General features: G+C 39.1%; 5 protein-coding genes across 12 annotated transcripts in view; 2 read left to right on the top strand and 3 right to left on the bottom strand.

The window, feature by feature from the left end:
- LOC121976512 overlaps nt 1–4,390 on the top strand; it is a 31,914-nt gene extending 27,524 nt beyond the window's left edge. For 2 of the 5 annotated variants that reach the window (XM_042528699.1, XM_042528698.1), the window contains exons 11-13: nt 376–473; nt 553–1,368; nt 3,530–4,390. In XM_042528699.1, the coding sequence (XP_042384633.1) occupies nt 376–473; nt 553–1,368; nt 3,530–3,620 (1,005 nt within the window). In that variant the 3' untranslated portion in view covers nt 3,621–4,390. The remainder of the gene's footprint in view (nt 1–375; nt 474–552; nt 1,369–3,529) is intronic. The other 3 variants (XR_006110648.1, XR_006110647.1, XR_006110646.1) reach the window with 3 other exon arrangements.
- A 2,112-nt stretch (nt 4,391–6,502) lies between these two features.
- Nucleotides 6,503–10,936, bottom strand: LOC121976511. Of its 4 annotated transcripts, none has more exons than XM_042528697.1 (8): nt 10,798–10,936; nt 10,118–10,384; nt 9,738–9,828; nt 9,336–9,641; nt 9,159–9,259; nt 7,328–7,415; nt 7,088–7,186; nt 6,503–6,766 (listed from the first exon to the last, which is right to left on the bottom strand). In XM_042528697.1, the coding sequence occupies exons 3-8, from the start codon at nt 9,790–9,792 to the stop codon at nt 6,762–6,764; spliced, it is 654 nt and encodes a 217-aa protein (XP_042384631.1). In that variant the 5' UTR covers nt 9,793–9,828; nt 10,118–10,384; nt 10,798–10,936; the 3' UTR covers nt 6,503–6,761. The 4 variants fall into 4 exon arrangements, with proteins under 4 accessions (XP_042384631.1, XP_042384628.1, XP_042384630.1 ...); XM_042528694.1 differs by having other exon boundaries at nt 6,503–6,682; XM_042528696.1 differs by having other exon boundaries at nt 6,503–6,670.
- On the bottom strand, nt 10,777–13,303 carry LOC121976510 (thioredoxin-like fold domain-containing protein MRL7L homolog, chloroplastic). Its single transcript, XM_042528692.1, has 6 exons — nt 12,980–13,303; nt 12,359–12,885; nt 11,808–11,889; nt 11,607–11,718; nt 11,348–11,519; nt 10,777–10,957 (listed from the first exon to the last, which is right to left on the bottom strand). The coding sequence occupies exons 1-5, from the start codon at nt 13,160–13,162 to the stop codon at nt 11,398–11,400; spliced, it is 1,026 nt and encodes a 341-aa protein (XP_042384626.1). The 5' UTR covers nt 13,163–13,303; the 3' UTR covers nt 10,777–10,957; nt 11,348–11,397.
- Nucleotides 13,304–13,519: 216 nt separating this feature from the next.
- On the top strand, nt 13,520–18,048 carry LOC121976507 (alcohol dehydrogenase-like). The gene is made up of 8 exons (XM_042528689.1): nt 13,520–13,869; nt 14,208–14,343; nt 14,442–14,511; nt 14,643–14,736; nt 15,029–15,242; nt 15,818–15,959; nt 16,865–17,035; nt 17,729–18,048. The coding sequence occupies exons 1-8, from the start codon at nt 13,620–13,622 to the stop codon at nt 17,918–17,920; spliced, it is 1,269 nt and encodes a 422-aa protein (XP_042384623.1). The 5' UTR covers nt 13,520–13,619; the 3' UTR covers nt 17,921–18,048.
- A 345-nt stretch (nt 18,049–18,393) lies between these two features.
- LOC121976506 (pentatricopeptide repeat-containing protein At1g10270-like) lies at nt 18,394–20,286 on the bottom strand. Its single transcript, XM_042528688.1, has one exon. It carries the CDS (start codon nt 20,164–20,166, stop codon nt 18,469–18,471), a length of 1,698 nt encoding a protein of 565 aa, XP_042384622.1. The 5' UTR covers nt 20,167–20,286; the 3' UTR covers nt 18,394–18,468.
- Nucleotides 20,287–20,437: the final 151 nt, after the last annotated feature.

The raw sequence follows: 20,437 nt of genomic DNA, 5'->3' as shown, positions 1-20,437 counted from the left end.
GGCATCTTGATTTGTCAAATCTAATTGGATCCATGCCAGGGCAAAGACATATTCTATGTTTCTGAGTTAGACCTGATTTGATTCATGTTTAGACTTAATTCAAAAGTACTCAGTAGATTAATAAGTTCCCATGTTGACTATTTTAAGAGCTCAATGGAGGATGATTCATGTAGCCAACTCCAAACGTATCTATAGTGGCACCAACAGTAGTTTAATCCATACATGTCTATCAATATATTTGGATCACAACTGAAAGTTCAACTAGCATAATTGTAGATTGCCTTGTCTCTTTCCTATTGAGAACTTAGGCTTTGCTTTTAATTTTCACCATTTCCATCCACAGTACTAAGTTTCATCTGCTTATTGTCTGTGCAGTTATTTGCTCGATATCCAAACTTGCATGTGTATTCATATGGACCGCTTCCTTGTGTTGATTCAGTTGTAGCCGAGGCGTGTTCAAAATTTGTTACTTGGTATGCATTATATAAACAACAACTATTGAATCAGTTTTTTTTTTAAGTTTCTGAATTTAATGTTGATAATTCTATACAGCATAGTATACAATGATGAATTTTCTGCACGGCTTTCTGTCAATTCCATCCTCAGACTTCGTGCTGCTGCCATTGGTGCTATTTCAACTGATTCTTTAACCAATTCAGGGATGATTCCAAAGATTGTCAGCAGAATTCTTCCTTTGAAGAGGTTACATGACGATGAGAAAGAGGGAATTGCTCCTGCTCCAGTTCCTGGGGAAGGCACTATTGCAGTAATTGATAGTAAGCCTAAAAAGAATCATTTGAAGTATACTATCAAAGGCAGTGTTTTTCTTTGTAGTCAAGCAGTTTCTTGTGTGGTGGATATGCCTATGCCTAATCACGGTCCTAGATCCCATTTTATTAATGGTAACAAAACATCTCCAAGAACATCACAGATAAATGGCGCACCTACTGAAGAACTAGAGCTTATTGTTACAGGGAACAGTCATACTGATCAACAGCTATATCATGATGGAACTTATATCTTTGATGAATCATCTTCTGAATTTCCTCGGGAGGGCAATCACTCTCATTTGAGTGCAGAAGTTCCATTTGAGAGTCCTGAAAATTTGTTTCACTGTGGTGATCGATCATCTTCATTCATGGGTGACCAAGTATCCTGTGTCCAGAACATGGAGGAAAAATATGTTGAGGTCTATATACCAGGTCTCGTTATTCATATAATCCGAATTCGGAAAAACACTTCACCCATGTGGAAAAGCTGGATAACTACTGATGCTGAGTATGACTATAAGGCTTTTCTTGCAAACAGGGAAAGTTTCAAGGATATTGTTGTCTCACCCTATATGTTCCTGGATCATCTACCGTGGAGGTACTATGAAATATTTTTTATTTTTTGCCATGTAGTTAACTTAGTAATTTAATTTTACTAGGAGCTCTCCTATTGGCACTTAATTCTTCTCATAAATAGATGCAGGCATTGCTTTGCACTATATTTCCAATTCTCAATTAGAGTTGAAGTAAAGATCAAGAATATTCAGATATTTCTTGTGATATAATGTTACACAGTCTTACAGGGAGAATGATAAGATCCATTTAACCGACCCCTAGAATTTGGATATAACATGGCTTGTTGATGCTGTCAATAGCATAGATGCCAGGTAAAGGTGAATCAATGAAAATGAATTTCAGCAATCCTTATGTGAGACATGGCTAAAACCATTTCCACATTGGAAGCCATGCATTGGAATTTTCAACGAATTTGTGGGTGCATGAGGTGGAGATTAAGAGATCTAGGTTGCAAAACCTGAATACCTTAAATCCAGTATGTTTATTCAATTGATGAACATATATATTGCAAACTTCATTTCTCTTAGCCCTGCCCTATGGCTGTGTTCTTCTAAGATTATGAAACAAGAGGAGAAAGGAAATAATGAGAGACAAACAAAGGTTATATCCTGTGAGAGGGAGAGTTCGGTAGGGAAAGAAAGACTAAGAAAATATTTCTTTTCCTTTTCCTAAAATTCATCTGTACAAATGAGGTGGAAATTATCATCACAATCTCCTCACTTTCCCTCATTACCACCCTGGCCTTTTCCCCAAACTCCGAGCCCCCTTTCCACCTCTATGATCGTTGTTTGATCTCCTCAGAAAGATTATGAGGGTACCATAGGAAATCTTTCCTTGTCCACTCCAAAGAAATGTACCATATACAAAAATATCCGTACAAGAAAGTACAACCTAAATTTATGATATCATAACTGATTGGATAGTGTTCACCAGTATACTAGAAGTTATACGTACACCATTGTGTAACATAGCTAACCAATATGCGAGTGGATGGACCATTGTTGGGTCAGATTCTTCATTTTTTTACGTGGATCTCTATTGATCAACAATAATCTCCTTTTAGGAAAGTGGATTTGATCATTATTGAATGGGAGACCTCTTGGCTATTTTTTTTAAAAACTTTTTTAAAACTAAAGTAAGAAGGAGACCTCTTGGCTATTTTTTTAAAAACTTTTTTTAAACTAAAGTAAGAAAGAAACAAGGATGAGGGTAGTTCTACAAGTGCATTTAATTGATTAATTTTTTTTTTATCAATTAGTAAATTCAGATAGTTGAAATAGTAAAGTAAATATGAATAACTAATAAGAATTAATGTTCATCAATTGATTCATTTTGAAATAATTTGTCAATAAAGCTAATTCTAAATGGTATGTAAAAGTTATAGTACCTAATATATTTAAAACGTGCTTATTAAGAGTGTGGTAAATTAAGGTTTATAAATTAAATTTATGGACACTAAAGTAAGTGCATTTAATTGACAATTTAATTAATCATTAAATTAATTGCTTGAGCTAGTGCAAAATTAAAAGTTAATATTGTGTGTGTTTTTATTTGTCTATTACTAATATCAAATTGAGTGAAATATTAAATCAATTTGAAGCATTTCTTTCTATATTTACCAATTCTGATATCATTGATCCTAGGATCCAAAACATTAGATACCTGGTTTTTTCGTATTCCAATCCCAATACTTATATCGATTTTGACATCATGGTATTTGAATCTCCTCTCCATGGAAGAGTACAATTGTGTAGATGACCAATGATACATCCTACCTGGCAGGGATCTCCTGCATTAGTTGATCCTTATAGGTGATGATATGATATCTTCTAAGGTTCAACTCTGAAAGGGGCACTCCTAGTGGATGAACTATATTCCTATTGATCACATATAGAGACTTTTATAAATAGGTGTATACTTATTTGGATCTACATCGTTGTATGTTACTGTTTTTCTTTATCGGACCGTGGTGTCAGGCATGCTTACTGTATTACTGGTCTCAGTCGCATGCTAGCATTTATCTGAGTACAATGAGGACTTCTAGTGTGGAATGCATACGCAACCTAGCTCAAGTTTCTGCATAATATGTTTTACCTAATATGTGATTATTGCAATTTTATACTTATACACGCTAGTGAAGTCCAATCTGTTCAACTGATGTTTTTTATTGCTAATCTTTCCAGGTGTCATTATGCAATCCAGAAAGCTCTGGGAACTTGCAAATATAACAGTCAGGATGCTAATGATCTGTCTAACGAGGAGAATGAAGTATAACCACTGTTTAATCTAATTATGCTGCTTTACTGAGTTATATTAGCACAATATAACTATTGACACGACCTCAGCTGAGAACTTGCAAGCCACATGTGATGTTGACACCATCGTCTTAAACTTCAATTGAAGAAACAATGCCTACTTTTGCAGTTGCTTCTGATGCCGCCATGCCAAATGGCTTGTTCTGGACATGCTCTTTCTTTCTGTTGTGATTCAGCACGTATTATAAAGCCATAACGCCGGCCCTCAATTTGTTTTTTACTGAACCTAAGCAGAGCTTGTTTCTGATATCTTCCTCTTTTCCAATGTAAAAGGAGGTAATTTCAGAAAGCAAAAGAAGGTATGCATCCTTCTGTGTATATTATGATGTATATTCTTACTTATTCTTCAACAGCATTTCTTTTCCCCAGTCAACTTGTACTGAGGTATAGTTCAGCGACGTGGTTAACTGGTTACTAGGAGATATCTTATGTCAGTAAACTTGTATAATGGTGCAGCTCAGCAATGAAACGACCATAAAGGAAATATTCACCTCTTTTAATGTACTTGTTGGCTGCAGAATCGGTAATCCTAAAGAGTCTATAACTTTGCTGGGAGTTCCTCGATGTTAACATCGTCAGATCTGTCCATGTATGGTGATTGTTACAGAGCTTTTGACAGAACAAAGTAACACTTTTTGGCTGCTGAAATACTTCAGATCTGTCCATTCAAATTTAGTTTTTAAATACTTTTCTTGGGAAATAGATAGTGAATCGGTTTACTGGCATTGACGATTTGGGTAGGATTGTTTTGCAAGTGAAGATGTTAGTTTGAGATAGATTGAAGATACTTAAGGAGACTGAGTAAAAATTGCGTGATTTTGATGGTTTTAAAGTGTAAAGCATGGCTTTGGCCTACGCTTTTGATGGTTTTAAAGTTGGGGAAGAGACGAGGAGGTGCCAATTGGCTCGACGTGGATTAAATCGAGTTGGTCCTAACCTCAACCTTGCACGGGCACGGCCGCACGGGTTTTAATGAAAAAACTTTTAAAAATATAAACATTTAAAAAATATTTAGTTTTGTGTGTGTGTGGTTGTTTTTCAAAACTTTAAGGGTAAAATTTAAACGGTTGAAAATTTCTGAGTGTCATCCTAGTATAGTATTATTGCATTGGTTTGATATACTCTTATTAAATTTATGGGTGGTCTATATAGAGGAATGTTCTTCTGCTATGCATTTCTTACGGTTTGATGTGGTAGAGATGATTTGGCATTCCACGTCAAAGCCTTGAAAAAAAACCACGGCATCATCCTCTCTTCTCGTCTTCTTTGCCGACCTCGCCAAACCATCGATTGTCACATGACGGTCGACCTTTCGCTGGACGCCCGGCCATCGCTGGTCGGATTGTGGTCGGATTCCGGCCACATAGTGATCAGAATCCGACTGGTCGAGGGGTGATCCGCCATGTCCCGTGAAAATCAGCAGCAACCGACGGGAGAGGTGGAGAAATGGTTAGTTTTTCTTTTTATTTTTTTTTGCTTACGTGGCACGTCCAGCTCATTATAGCCGCACCAAACCGCAGGGATTAAACCGCAGGCGAGCGGTTTTGTGTGTGTGTATATATATATATATAAAGAGAGAGAGAGAGAATTGTTATGCTACGGATCCTATTTTACGGATTGCTGCGGACTAAAGTCCACGTCATTTTTTTTTAACGAAAACTTTTTCTCTTCTTTGATTTTCCTTCGTTCTCATCGAACCGAAGCTCACCGCACCTCCTCGCGCCAGCCACCCTCGCGCCCCGCCGCCAACCGGCCTGCCCACCGTCGGCGGCCTCCGGCCGCCTGGATCCATCGATTCCGGCCACTATCGTGCCGGAATCCGGCCGCGATCTCGCCGGAATCTGGCGCGATCGTGTCCAGTTGCGATAGCGTCCGGAATCCGGCCGTGGTCGCTCCAGATTCCGCGATCGCACTAGATTTTGTCGAGATCATGGTCAGATTCAGGCGCGATCGTGTATGCGGGGCGGCTTCGGTTCGACGAGAACGAAGGAAAATCAAAGAAAGAGAAAAAGTTTTCATTAAAAAAAAAATACGTGGAATTTAGTCCGCAGTAATCCGTAAAATAGAGTTCGTAGCATAACAATTATATATATATATATATATATATATATATATATATATATATATATATATATATATATATATAAATAAAGTTATATATTTAATATTTTAATTAAATTATAAAGATAACAACATCATTACTTTAAAATCGACTCAAGCTTATACAGGAAACATGCTTAAACACAATTAAGTTCATAGCGACACCTTTAGAAGCTAAGTGATCATTACATACACGGATTGCTTCGATTATATTCAAATAAAAAGTTGTGCTAATGGATTATTTTCAATTTTTTTATCCTGTTCGATTCGACCAAGTTTTATCGGGTTGACATTGTCTCAAATCGACTTCAAAACAAAATCATTTTTTTTAATGAAATTCAAATCAGACTGGAACTAATACACCTATATGAAAATGATTTTTTTTCTTAATACAGATCAATTTAGATTAAATTGGAAACCCAAGCCGTTTCTAATTGGCTGCGAGGCGAGTTCTTGTTCGTCAACTTAAAAAGAATATGGCTATGGAACAAAAAAATGAAGCACCCTTGTTGCTTTAGCTTAACAAAAGGATATTCCAATGCATGAAACTCTCGTCATGTGAGATCCTGAGAAAAGATTCATTGTACACAATCTTATCCTGCTTTTTACATAAGACTGTTTCCAATTGCTTTAGCTTAACAAAGGGCAGATATTTTTTTTTTGACACTTCCACGTTTTTCATTGATCGAAGCTCTCATCAATGGCATTGATCAAATTGATCTCACGCGAATAAATTAGAGATTAGAAGAGAAAAAGGAAAATGATAATAAATCAACAATTACTGTATTTTTCATCACTAAATACTGAAGAAACTCAGGCCAAATGTAGAGTTTATGGCATAACAAGTATCCTACTCGCCCATGAGGTTTCTCGGCTCTTGGTCATTTCTCAGCCATCATCTCTCATTATCTGAAAAAAGAACTATAAGACTCATCATCAGCTTGATTTATCTTGTAACGGACCAGCAATTGTTTAAATTTCATTTGATGCATTCAACTTCCTACTCTGCAATTGGCACCGAGATTGTTGTTAGTTAACACTTGATATTGTGCATTTAACGCAAAAGCATCATCTAAACAAGGACTGAAAGGAAAAAAAGAAAATGAAATCAAAGTGATCGAATAGATAAATGAAATCTTGAGTAGGCAGGTAGTATCTGTTCTTAAGTTGGATTTGAGACACTCTTTTATGATGAATCCAGGAATCTTTAAGGAAAATTTAATTAGAGAACCAGAAGCCAATAAAAACACAAATACAAGTTGACAAGTAGAATTTGTTACTTTCCAGTAGAAACGAAAATGACAATATGGAGGGAGAAATGTTAACCTAAAAGCTGGATATAATTGTCATCCTCTTTTAATTTGAGTTCTAATGTAGGCTCAAGCAATGGGAAATCCCAGTCAAAATCCTTGATTTCTTCATCACCTGGACCAAAGACATCAACAAGAATGGAGAGGGATAAGAAAAGGTGCAAACACCAAACTCTAATGAAACTAGTAATACATATAGACAAGTCCTATCCCAAAACTTAAGGTCGATGGAAACTTCTGCCTATGCAAGAATTACCTAGCTTGCAGAATTTATCTGTCCTCAGGGGAAGTTCCTCAGGGACCAGTTCCATCTTTAAGAGATCTTCGTTATCCCAAGCAATATCCTACATTCAAATAGTTCTCCAATTATTGCATAATGAATATCCATTTAGCTGCAAATATGTCTTTCAGTTTTTCTAAAATATATTAAATTAAGATGCACAGCAAGATAACCTCAAAATATAAAGGAATAAAAGTAATAAATGATATCATATTCACCTGCAATAGGAAAAAAAAGGTGATACGAAGACAACCTAAGGAAAATAAGGAAAACAATTTCAAATAGAGGGGGAATCATCACCTGATGCATAATATATAAAAAGGAAAAACAGCTTCAACAGGCCATGAAAATATTGACAGACTAGGCCATTTAAATGAATCATCAAACGTGTATTTTTAACTATAATCTCCAAAATCAAGTGTTCAAAATAATTCTTTCAAGGAGAACTCTGTGATCATATCATGATTTACAAAGTTTGGGCAAACGGAACTAAAGCATCGATTGAATGAATATAATGGACAAATGTTCAGTAAAATTTCAACTGTTTACAGCTGATTTTAACTTACCAGCTAATGAAGCGAACACGTGATCAGAGTATTGATGATAAAAAGTTCCTGACAGTACAACTTTCAATAGAAAATGTCTGTTGCAGTTCTTCTTCATGCACTATTATTTCTGACTTTCCATTATCATAACTCAAGAATAACAATTCTACATATAATCTCAGCAGAATTCAAGGAAAAACAACACACTTTACAGTACTGGGCCTAGATGTAAAGGCAGCATATGAAGAACAAAAAACTGTAACATATTTAATGATAACAATCAAGCCTTTAAAGAAAAAGTTGAACACACCATGTCTTTTAAACACCTAATCTAGACATATCAGAATTATTCCTTTGGAATCTAAACGAATTATTCATGTTAGCTTCAAGTTGCACCAAAATTTTTAATGATAACAAGCCCATACTCCAATCATGTAAAATGACATAGACGCTGATCCTGTCCGAATCGTTGAACCAACGGACGTTGGGCACGTGGCGCTTTCCTAGTCGATGACGTAGATCTCCGTCTGATCGCACGAACCTCCGGCGAACCTGCACAGAAGTCGGGCCGGGAAGGGGTTCCCGGCGACGACCCTCCGCGTCTACACCGGTATTTTGGGGAGATCCTCGGTAAGGTGCTATATAGGGACTTACCTTATGTCTTCGGCCGAGCATGACTTCTGCTCGGCCCTTCGTTACTGTTCAATCGAGCGCCGAAACCCCGACTCCTGTCGGGGCGCCTTTTGCCATCGGTTATTCATCGGTCGGCCGGCCAGGAGGTCGGCCCATCCTTCCCCGGTCGGCCGACCGGTCCGCCCTTCTCCGGTCGACCACCTAGCCCTTTGACTTCCACGTGGCGTTGACCCCTCAAAATGGGGGTCCCCTGTTCTAACCGCCGGATCAGATGCATAAACAAATAGTAGAGTTTCATGCATAGCATTCAAACTACATTGACTGAACATCACAGTTCACAGGTAAACAATTGGAGAATGTCTATTCATCAGCCTAGATACAATGATTTAACAATTATATGAACATATATAAGTAGCACTTGAATAGAAAAAAGGAAAGAAACTTGAAAAAGTCTAATTATAAGCAATCAATCAATTTGTTGCTCTCTTAGAGAAACAGCAACTATCTAGTTTGACTTTGATATGGTGGGCATCATCATAACCAGCTATAATGCCAAATGGTAAATTGCAATCAAAATAGTGGTAAGAACTCATTACAAATTATATGGGAAAAAGAGTAAGAAAAATTACATTGTTTGTGCTAAGTGCTCTGACTGAAATTGTAGAACTATAATCCGTAACAATCCACTCCTGCATTGCAGCTAATATTTTCTCAACTTTCTTATGAACCCCTGAAAAAATGTATAATGGATAATAAGAGAAGTGAAAAAAAGAATCAATAAAATCCTAGAGCAGTATAGAATTCACGTTCATCTTCTTTTTGCTGTTGAAGTCTTCGCGAGTCCATTCCTGTAAAATGAACCTGCTCAATTCCCTCTTTGGCCCACTCCTGGCATTGCTTTATCTCTTCATCAGTGAGATAATTGCCCTTTGGTTCAACTTTGCTTTCAGGAGCAAGGAATCCAGTTTTCTTTTTCAATGTGGGAGCCTTGGATGCACCAGACACGATAGGCTTTCCTACTTTTGAAAGATCCCTTAGGGCTTTACGATCTTGACGCACCAACTTCGCTGGCTTGGGCAGAAGAACAGCTTTTGAGACATTGGCACCTTTGCCTGGATGAATCAAGACTCAACTTTTCAGCAACACTTCCCTTGCCAACAAGCAATATACAAAATCTAGTCTCAAATTACTGCTCCTATAGAAATTACCTCTGTCAATATGCAAATTTTCATTTTGAACAACCATAGGAGTTTGTGTAGCCATGTCAGCTTCTATTTCAACTTCCTAAGACCTGAAATGCTACGAAATGGAAAAGGAAACCTAGTAAGGCTGCTAAACAGGCCCACGTCCTCCACATTATGCGCACGCAACTATATTCATCATGCACAACAACAACAAAAAAAACAAATTTTTGGGGCTGAGCAAAAGAAAAGTAAGGGTCGGTTCGATGACCTAAGGGTTACTGAGTTGGGACTTGTAGAATAGCAAGAAGATACTTACATTGTTATCATCGGGTGAAAAAATGCTGCAAGAATCGGGAGAAAACATGTATCAGAAAAAGGAAAGCTATAGGGTTCCGAAAAAGTACCTTCAGACGAGAAGAGTCACTCCTTCTAGGCCGATCTGCCAGCGAGCTAGGGTTTGACGATCGGGATGAGGGAACGATGCGAGTGTAGCGGAGCGAATGAGAGGGTCGGACGGCAGCAGGGAGCCAGGGACGGAAAACGGGAGGAGGGCCGCAGCGCCGCGTTTCCAAAATTTGCTCTTCCCCGCTCGCATTCCGTGAAGTGAGAGACACAGTAGGCGCTTGCTTATGTCGTGTCCAAAGTCGTACGGCAGTTCTTAAATTTAAATGCTGTTTACGAAATTAATTAGATTAGCACAATTTGGATTTCATCGCCCCTGTTGTACCCAACTCAAAGTCATCACGAGATAAATAAATCGTAACATCCGAACAGACATGTGACAAACATAGTGTAATACAAGGATAGAAAATTTATTCCCCAACTGTCCCAAGGATCGATCCTGTCATCTCATTGTGATAAATTTCATCACATATCAACTCGGATGAGTCACTAGGTCTTCATGCTAATTATCATGCTTATTCTTCAAGAGGAGCAAAGTTTTGTTTCCTTAGTAAGAAGGAGAATTTGTTACGTTCCGTTCCTTTCGATAAATTATAGATCTTTTGGTGCAATATAGAAGAAATCACCAAAGTTACACAAGAACACAATAAGCACAGAGGAAGAACAAAAAAAAAAATTCCACCTAATAGTTAGAGTTCATGACTTGTTCGTTCCTTCTTATATGCATAGTAGTTTGCCAAATAGATACAAGAATGTTTCAGTCAAGGTATAAGATTGACTCAGATCTCTTCATTAGGCATTTCGATTATCACAGATGCCAGTGCTTGCCTCAAGAAACTTGCCTACAAAAAAATCCAAAAAAAATGATGAATTAGATTTATCGAGGTCAAATTTTACTAACTTTTATCATAGAATCTACTCAACCTCCTACTTGTGTTGATATTGCACTCGATATTTTCTATGTGATGCTTTCCAAGTACAAGGGAAGAAGAATTGGAAAGTGTTTAAAAATGCAGAGACAGATGAGATGTAGAGAATAGAGATATGAAGAAACGCATATGAAGAATGGAGGAGAGATCTAGGAGAAGATAGTAGAGATGCTACCTATAGAGATCAAAGGCAAGATATCTACTTGAAATCTCTTTTTCCATTTAAAAGTTGAAGAGAATTGACACTATATATCTAAATTAGCTTTTTGATTTCATTTACTATCTTAAATGTAACCACATTACCTTGTTGCTGCACAAAGTATTTTTTCAGTCAAGGGAGTAACACAGCACCTCTAAGAGAGTGATGGAATCTTCTCTTGATTTTTATCGGCTGATCGATCCAAGCATGATGGCCTTACTGCTTTGTAGTAGAAAAATGCCATCATCTTGGACCAATCGTCTCCACTCCGAACCACTGCGATAGAGAGAATTAGTAAGAGAAATGAAGGCAAAAGAAAGCAAATTTGATCATACAATTTGTACCATACAGTTGGATATCTACCTTTATCGCGATACAATATTTTTCCTGCTTTGGTGAAGATAATTTCAGGGAAGATAGATACTTGCAGTGCATCGACAAGATCATGTTCAACACAAGCATCGATAGCTACACACTGCAATTCATATAATAGCATCTAATGCTTTCAGACATTACACGAATAGTTACGGTAAGCAAAGAAAAAAAATAAAAACAGTGTCTCACCCTCGGCGAAGGCAAGCCAGACTGCCAAAACATTTGCACTGCTCTCTCCAACTCATTCCTCGCCCTCTCATTCTCTGAAGGCCTGTAAACAATATTGCAAATATTGATCGCTCAAAATTGTGACCATGATAGAGCAGCCATGGAGCTAAAACTAATAGCAGATTTGATAAAGAATAGAACAATTAATCAGCATTAGAGAATTCAAGAGAGTAGAAATAAGAAATTTGCATTTGTTAGTTAGATCCATTAATAATAGGCAATAATCTCAAAAACAATCAGAAAGCAATTCTAAGTTCTAACATATTAGAATTATTTCCTGAAGCTGATAGAATGAAACTCCAGGTTTCTTATATAACCAAACATGATCAGATATGCTTGGTTTTCAGGAATTATATAAGTAATAGGGAACAATCTCTAAGAGATTAAGTTGTTATCAGAATATATTCATGAAACTGATAAAAAGGAGAGCAATTCTAACATATCAGATATCTGTTATGTAAAAGATCAGATATGGAACAGTTACTATACGAATCAGTGAGAAAATTAACAACCTTTTGTATCTGTTGTGGACAAGTATAATCAGAGGATTGAAGTCCCTGAAGACAGTGTCCTCCCACTCTGCAGAGGTGATGTCTCTTATAGGCCGAATGTAGTTGTCATCCTGCCAAACCAACTCCTTATCGCTATCATAATTCTCATCTTCCTCGTCCTTCTTAACGTTCTTGATGGTAATCTTGTTGAAGAACTGGTCGAGGTTGAATCCCCGACCATCTGAGTCCTCGGGCCAATCAGGATCATCCTCTTCAACCACCAAGGGGTACTTCTCCAACAGCTTCTTCATCTTGATCTTTCTCTGGTCTGGGTCGGTCTCCTCCTCGACGATAGGGTTTGCGTCGATCACCTTCCTTATTTGCCTCCTCATTTCTTCCCTCTCTTCCTCGGTCATAAGCAATGAAGCTTCGTCATCGTCACAGTCTTCGTCCTCGCCGGTCTTTCTCTCGGAAGGGTTCCACCCGCTCACATCGTCCTCGTCTTTCCCGTCCCCGAGAACGAGCTCGACCGCCTTAGAAGCATAGGCCTTGGGATTGCAAAAAGGAAAGGTCTTTACTGCAGAAGATACAAATGGAGAGTAAAAGGAACGATCTTGGAAGGGAAAAGAGGGCAAGCGCTACCAGTGCTAAAGGCTTGGACAAAGAGATCCCGAAACGAGGAGATGAAGGCGATCCGAAGCAAACGTGCTTCCTCTGGCACCGGGAAGATGAAGAAGAGGAGAGAGAAGGAAGATAGAAGCCAGATGCTTCTTTGGGGCCTCGTGTCGAACAACTGGAGAGCAACGAGCAGTGCGGTGCCGCCATGTCGCAGCTTGCTGAACTTCGAGCAGACAAGCTGGGTACCGTACCGGCGAAGTCTAGCTCGCCGCTATGGCAACTCGATAGAAGTCCCGAACGGGATATGGAGGCGCTTTCAACCGTCAGATTCGATTGAGATTTGATCTCAACAGTCGATGATAAAACTGGAGGGATGTAAGGTTAGAGAAGGCCTCCTGGTCATTTTAGTCATTTGGATGGGTGATCATGTTTATCTTAGTAGATAAAAAATCATCTTAAAAATTAATCGATTTAGTTGGTGTCAATTATTAAACAAAATAATAATAATAAAGCAAAAAAAAAATGATAAAACTGGAGGGAAGTGATCACTCACTTAACAATTCGAGCCAACGAGCCGAGTCACCACCCTGAATTGACCTACAACATTGCTGATATTCATAACGAAGGCTTGTCTTTTTCTCTGTCTGCTTGCTTTCTTAATACGATGGGCTTCTTCTCCGCATCGCGATCTCTTCTCCGGCGATCCACCACTGCCAACCTTTCCTCCCGGCGATGGTACTCGGGAAGTGGATCTATCTCCGGCATCGACGGCGTCACGGCCGCCGGGTACCACGTCTCGGGAGGGCCGTCCTTCATGCGCGGGACCGTCTTTTGGGAACCCAATCGGCCCCTCACCATAGAAGAGTTCCAGATGCCCCGACCCAAGTCCGGAGAGCTCCTCATCAAGACGAAAGGTCCAGGATCGTCTGATTGCCTATCCATTTTTTCCTATTTGGTTGCGTCCGCAAAGCTTCTATTTATCCTTCTTTGTGCAATCTCTTGCAATCTTCGTTTCGTGGTTCGTCTAAGCAGTCTATGTGGTATTAGCATCATGTAAACAGGGTGAAATTTGATTGTCAGAATTGATCCAAAAAAAATCCCTTTTTTGGACTAGTTTTAACAAAGAATTTTGTTAGGAAAAAGGGAGCTTGTGTTGATAATCATTTAAGATAGCATATGTTAGGTTAGTTGGCCTTTTGTGTCCAAGTTATTATATCAGTCATTCCTTATATATTTGATGCTCATGTTTCAGCCTGTGGAGTCTGTCATTCTGATCTTCACGTCATGAAAGGCGAACTTCCTTTCTCAAGTCCTTGTGTTGTTGGCCATGAAATAACTGGAGAAGTAGTCGATCATGGTGCACATACTGACATTGGGGTGATAAAGAGGTAGATTTACATGGAGAGAGTTATCTTTTTGTATGTATACTTCCTTTGTCAGCTCATTTTATGAAATTATAATTGATCACTTGTGATAAGCTTTACAGGTTTCCGATCGGAAGCCATGTTGTTGGTGCTTTTATAATGCCCTGTGGAAATTGCTTCTTCTGTGTAAAGGTAGTTAATTTCTACTTTGAACCGCTATGAACCGCTATGCTTGTGCCATTATGACTTCTTAATCTGAGTTGGTTTTGGTAATAGCCTTATGAAATTTCTATATAATTGTTTTTATTTGGATGCAATGATAGGGTCAGGAGGACCTCTGTGAGGCTTTCTTTGCTTATAACCGTGCAAAGGGGACATTGTATGATGGTGAAACACGTCTATTTCTTCGCAGCAATGGTATCTTCAATATTTAGCAATGCTTACCTCTCTTACATTATTTCAAGGGCAAAAACTTCCATTTATATCCTAAAGCACACTGCATCCCCTCGAATTTTCACTGGAAGCTTTCATATATCATTTTTGGAGTGAAGTATGTTAGACATTGTTTCATTCAAGATTGTGATTAAACCTAACTGTTTCTATTTATGTCAGAATAGTGATGAAAAGCTGTAATGTTTAGTTATTACTATATTATTTGTTAATACAAAATTTTCATTCTCTGTTTAAGTCTGAATGATTGTCGTTTTAGGTAAACCTGTGTACATGTACAGTATGGGTGGGTTAGCTGAATACTGTGTTGTTCCTGCCAATGGGTTAGCTCCTCTTCCAAGCTCACTTCCATACTCAGAATCAGCAATTTTGGGGTGTGCTGTGTTTACTGCCTATGGTGCCATGAGACATGCAGCTGAAATGAGAGCAGGCGATTCTGTTGCAGTTATTGGAGTTGGTGGTGTTGGATCCAGGTGATTTTCTGAAGTCTAAAATCATATTGTTTGATTGGCTGTCTAGTTATGATCCATGCATTTTATGTGGGATTGTTATGCATTGCTTGCATATCTCAAATCAGAGTGTCTCAGTTGCCAGTACCTATATGCAAAGCACAAATCATATTTTTTTTGGCTTACCTAATATATCCAACCTAGTTCTTTCCCAAGTTGCAATAATGGCTATAGTTCTGCTCCAAACGATACTTTACTAAAGAAATGGAGTTTGCACTTCCCCTTCCCAAGTTATGTCTATTCAATGAAGATTTTAAAAAATTAATACATAAAGAGCTGCTACCTGAAACTTTTTACTATATTGATCTTTATGTTTTGATTAATAATTTTTACAGCTGAAAGTAAAATTAAATCAGCCTCCTTTAATATTTTAATGATGCTTTAGGAAAGTGATGCATAGATCAATGTTCCTGAGTTAATATTAGTTGAATCCAATTTTACTTACACTTTCAGACATCAAAAGACAGAAAATAGTGGAAGGGTACTGATATGTATTTCTTCGATGTTTGCATTATTTTGATTTAAGTGTATCACTTCAGTTGTTTGCAGATAGCAAAAGCATTTGGTGCTTCTGAAATTATAGCAGTAGATGTTCTAGATGAGAAACTTCATAATGCTAAAACGCTTGGTGCAACTCACACCATAAATGGATTGAAAGAAGATGTTGTTGATAAGATCAAGGTAGAAGTTGTTCCTTTGTTTTCTTAAATTATTTTTTTTCAGGTAAGTGAAGATAGAAAAAGAGTGTTCATATGACTTTCTTCTTCAGGTTTGAATTTCTGTACGCCTGTTGATTTTACTCTGATAATGGTTTGTCATTTTTATGGTAGATGGGCATGTGGATTATAATGTGGAATTCTCAGTTTATTTTCTGAATATTGAGTGTATTCTTGTGTTCTCCAAATTGAGAGGTCGTCCTTGTCTAAACTAGTGTGTCGCCGATGAAACCTATCCTACAACCTTATGTGTGACAATTTTAGTGTTATATGTCAGTCCTGCCTAAATGAGAGAAGTTTGGATATATAATTCTTCCACTTACGGTTTGATATCTCTGTCAAGTGAAGTTGGACATTCAATACCTATTCTCCAACTAGAGGAGTGTTAGAATATATAATCTCACATTATAATTTAATTATTTGGTTATTATATTTAAATTATTATATGAACGGGTCTAGTATCCTTTTTTTTATTGAATAATATTGATCCAACTTTCATTATTCAATTCCATATTTATGATATACATGCAGATATTTCTGTGCACCAGCTACATTCATTCTCTTTTTGATCGTGTTGGTATTCTCATTTGGTTATTTGCATGCTAAATACATTTCGGTGTCCTACGGAAGTGGTTTAAGTAATTAAGTGTCTTTCTGTGCAAAGGCCATTTAATTGCAATCACGTTTTCTTTTCTTTTATAAGTTGGCCATTTTCATGTATGCCTGGCTGATAATTGATGTCAAATTTCCTATTCCAAATGCAAAATCAGAATAGATAAAATAGTTTCATCTTTTGTCTACATGCCACTTTGTATAACATCCAAAACCTGGCGGTTGCTTAATGTTATCATTGGCTTGGATTTTTTATAGGAAATAACTGGAGGAAGAGGAGTTGATGTGGCAGTAGAGGCACTAGGAAAACCACTGACATTCATGCAATGCACTAAAAGTGTGAGAGATGGAGGGAAAGCTGTTATGATAGGTCTTGCGGCCACCAATGCTATAGGAGAGGTAGACATAACTCGTCTTGTCCGGAGACAGGTGAAGTTTTGCACCCTAAAATTCATTTCAACACTTCTCCATGGAAATATTTTATATTATGCAAGAGGGATTTTTCTATTAATGTAAATGCCTGTTCAATCCATTTGCAGATTTGTGCATAGTGTTTAATTCATATATAACTAGCTTACTATTTTTTCTTCCAGGACTTGCAAATATCAGGCTCAATTGAATTAAACATCGTGTCCAGGATTTTCTGCATCACTATAATTTTAGAACATCTAGTGATATGGAATTATTCACAGTATAATCTTGTATGGAGTTTCCTACATGAATAAGATCATGTAGTCTATCACAATATTTGGGGCATGTGGTTCTTATGCCTGTTGTATATAATGGCTCTTAGGTTGTTGAAATAAATGAACTGTCATGTTTTCATCTATTAACACACTTTAAGTTCAGCATATCATCAAAGGAAATCTTGTGAGAACCCATTATCTTTCGTGCAGCCATTTATTGCAGTATCATTTCTTGCATATCATTTAAGTATCATCAAAGGGACTAAAAGCATTATTATGTTTCTGACTAGTACTACTGGTTTCTTTGGTTGACATGATAATTTCATTGTGTTTTTTTTTATGTATCATTGACTTGCATCTTAAATAGAGTTCTTGGTGTGATAGATTCATGTAGTTGACTTAAAATATCTGTTAATCTAGTAGTTCTTTGTGCCAGGTAAAAATAATTGGCTCATATGGTGCGAGAGCAAGACAAGATCTTCCCCAGGTAGTGAAGCTTGCAGAAACTGGAATCTTCAATCTTCGTAACACAGTCACACGGAAATGCAAGTTTGAAGAAGCCAACGATGCATTTGACGATCTGAACCATGGTAAGATTGTTGGCCGTGCCGTCGTAGAGATTATGTAGTTCAATGAACCACTTTAACTGGACGCTTTGTTATTAAAAAATAATCCATTGTTTGCTCGCTGTAAACAATGGATGGATGGTTTTCAAGATTCTCTTCCATCACAAAATATTTAGTTGTTTATGCCCTATGTTCTCGATTGGATGGTTTTCAAGATTTAATGCTTCATTATTGCAGTCGTAAGTGAGAATATCTACAAGCTTGTGTCAGAACCATACTAGATAGCAAATACCATGATTCAGTTGACAAAATCTATTGGAGAATTCACTCATTTCATTTCAGATCCTGTCAACAGCTTAATCTAATTCCCCAAGTGTACAACTCTTTGATTTTTGACCAGCTATTATATTAGGCAAGTGAGAGCATGCCCAGATGCTAAAAGAAGGTAAAATGATTCTGTTGACAAAAGAAGTTTAATATGATAGATCATTGTAAAATATAAAACAGCACAATAATATTCATACAAGAACGAGCCTTCAACTGAAACTCCCTCCAATAAATTAAAAGTCAAATTCTCCTTTAGTTTTTGAAAGGTAAAGAAATGTCTAATTCAAACAGCTACCTGTTGTGCTTGAGGAACAACAATGCTTGAACTGACACCACCGAGTAGCCCTTCAATCTCCTGGCTTCGTCCTGCTTTGCCAAAAGTATCTGATAGCAAGGCGCTGAGTTCAGAAGTAGCATTTATCTGACTCCTTAGCATCTGCTCGAACAAATCTCGTGCTCGATCCAGGTTACCTACATTGCACAGAGCAGTAACCAAAACCTCATAACTCAACATGTTAGGTCTGATTCCCCTCTCCCACAGCTTGTCAAAAACCTCCATTGCTTGGCTGATCCTTCCTGCCTTCACCAATCCATCAAAGATCATGTTGTAGACCTCAACGTCGACTCTGAAGCCAGGGCTTTCCCCACTATTTTTGATCATCTTCTCCAAGAACTCCATCGCATCGTCTGCCCTCCCGACCCTGAAACATGCATCAATCAGAGTCCTGAAAGTTGTTGCATCCGGGTTAACTGACTTCTCGGGCATTTCGTCGAACAGCGTCTCGGCCTCAAGGAGCAACCTGTTCTCGCAGAGCTTTGCAATGATATTATTGAAGCAGCTAACGTCCATGATGAGAGGCTTCTTGGGCTGCCGGTGGAATGTCTCGATAGCCTCGACGAACTTCCCTTCCTTGAAGCGCTGGTTAACCATCAGGTTGTAGGTGTCAGTGTTGATGGCCGTGAAGCCAGGCGGGGAGTGGTTGTTTAGCATATTCTCAAACATTGCTTCTGCCTCGGCCAGCTTGTTGTGCTTGAGCAAGGTCTCGATGAGGACGTTGCAGGTGGCAGGGATCATCTTGAACTGCCGGTCTAACAACGATTGATACGAATCCATGGCTTCCTTGTCCATTCCTTGCTTGAAGTAGGCCTCCATCAGAGTCGAATGCACGATACCGTCGTAGACCAGGCAGCGATCGCGGAGCTCATCGAAGAACTGAAGAGCCCTCTCCATGTTTCCACGGTCGATGAAGCCAGCCATGATGGTGTTGTAGACCATGGAGTCAGCGCCATGGCCGCGATTAAGCATCTCGCGGAGAAGATCGATGGCGTCCTGCATGCGGTCGGCGTCGACAAGGCCCTTGGTGAGGTGGCGGTAGGTGACATAGGACGGGGAAAAGGGGGCGTTCTCCAGGATGTGGCGGTAGACATCGAGGGCGACATCGACACGGCCGGCGTTACAGTGGGCGTTGATTAGGATATTGTAGGAGACGACGTTGGGAACGATGTTGGATTGGTTGAAGAAGAAGGTGAAGAGGGCGACGACGTCATCTAGACGGCCGGCGCGGAGCATGGAGGCGGTGATGGCGTTGCAGGTGAAGACGGTGGGGCGGACGGAGGAGAAAACGGCGTGGCGGGCGGTGGAGGAGGCGGCGTCGAGGTCACCACCGCGGATGAGGGACTGGACGCGGTTGTGGAGGTTGAGACGGGGGCCGACGAGGGCGGAGGTGGAGTCGGGGAGGCGAGGCGCGTTGGGATCACGCGGCTGGCGATAAGCGTTCGGGTCGCGGCGGAGAGCGTCGAGAGGGGGCTCTATGCGTAGGCGGCGCTTACGTCGGCGACGCTCGGCAGCGGCCTCCTCGGCTGAGGAGAAGGCGAAGTGACGGGAGGGGGCACATAGCGCTGCGATGAGTTGCGGGCTGCGGAGATCAGAGGCCGCGCCGCCGCGGATTGAGCGGAGGAGGAGGTGGCGGAAGAAGAACATGGCGACGAGGAAAAGAAAGGAAGCGGAGCCGCAGCGGGGCGAAAGGAACGGCGGAGATCGGTGCAGGAAGACCTCAGAAACGGAAAATGAAAAACCCTAGAGAAAATTTCAATTTGCTTCCTAGATGTTTACAGCTTTATCGAAGTATCCTAATAAGTTCACTATTGTCCCCTCGGATGGATCTAATGGTTAGCGCATGAAGGGTTATCATCATGAAATCTAAGGTTCGAATCTTAACAAAGTCGAGATAAAATATCTCCCTTATGTACTA

Source organism: Zingiber officinale, chromosome 4B, assembly GCF_018446385.1.
Source record: "Zingiber officinale cultivar Zhangliang chromosome 4B, Zo_v1.1, whole genome shotgun sequence".
NCBI lineage: Eukaryota > Viridiplantae > Streptophyta > Magnoliopsida > Zingiberales > Zingiberaceae > Zingiber > Zingiber officinale.
The sequence above is the reverse complement of the archived record's forward strand: the minus strand, read 5'-3'. Positions and strand labels throughout refer to the sequence as shown.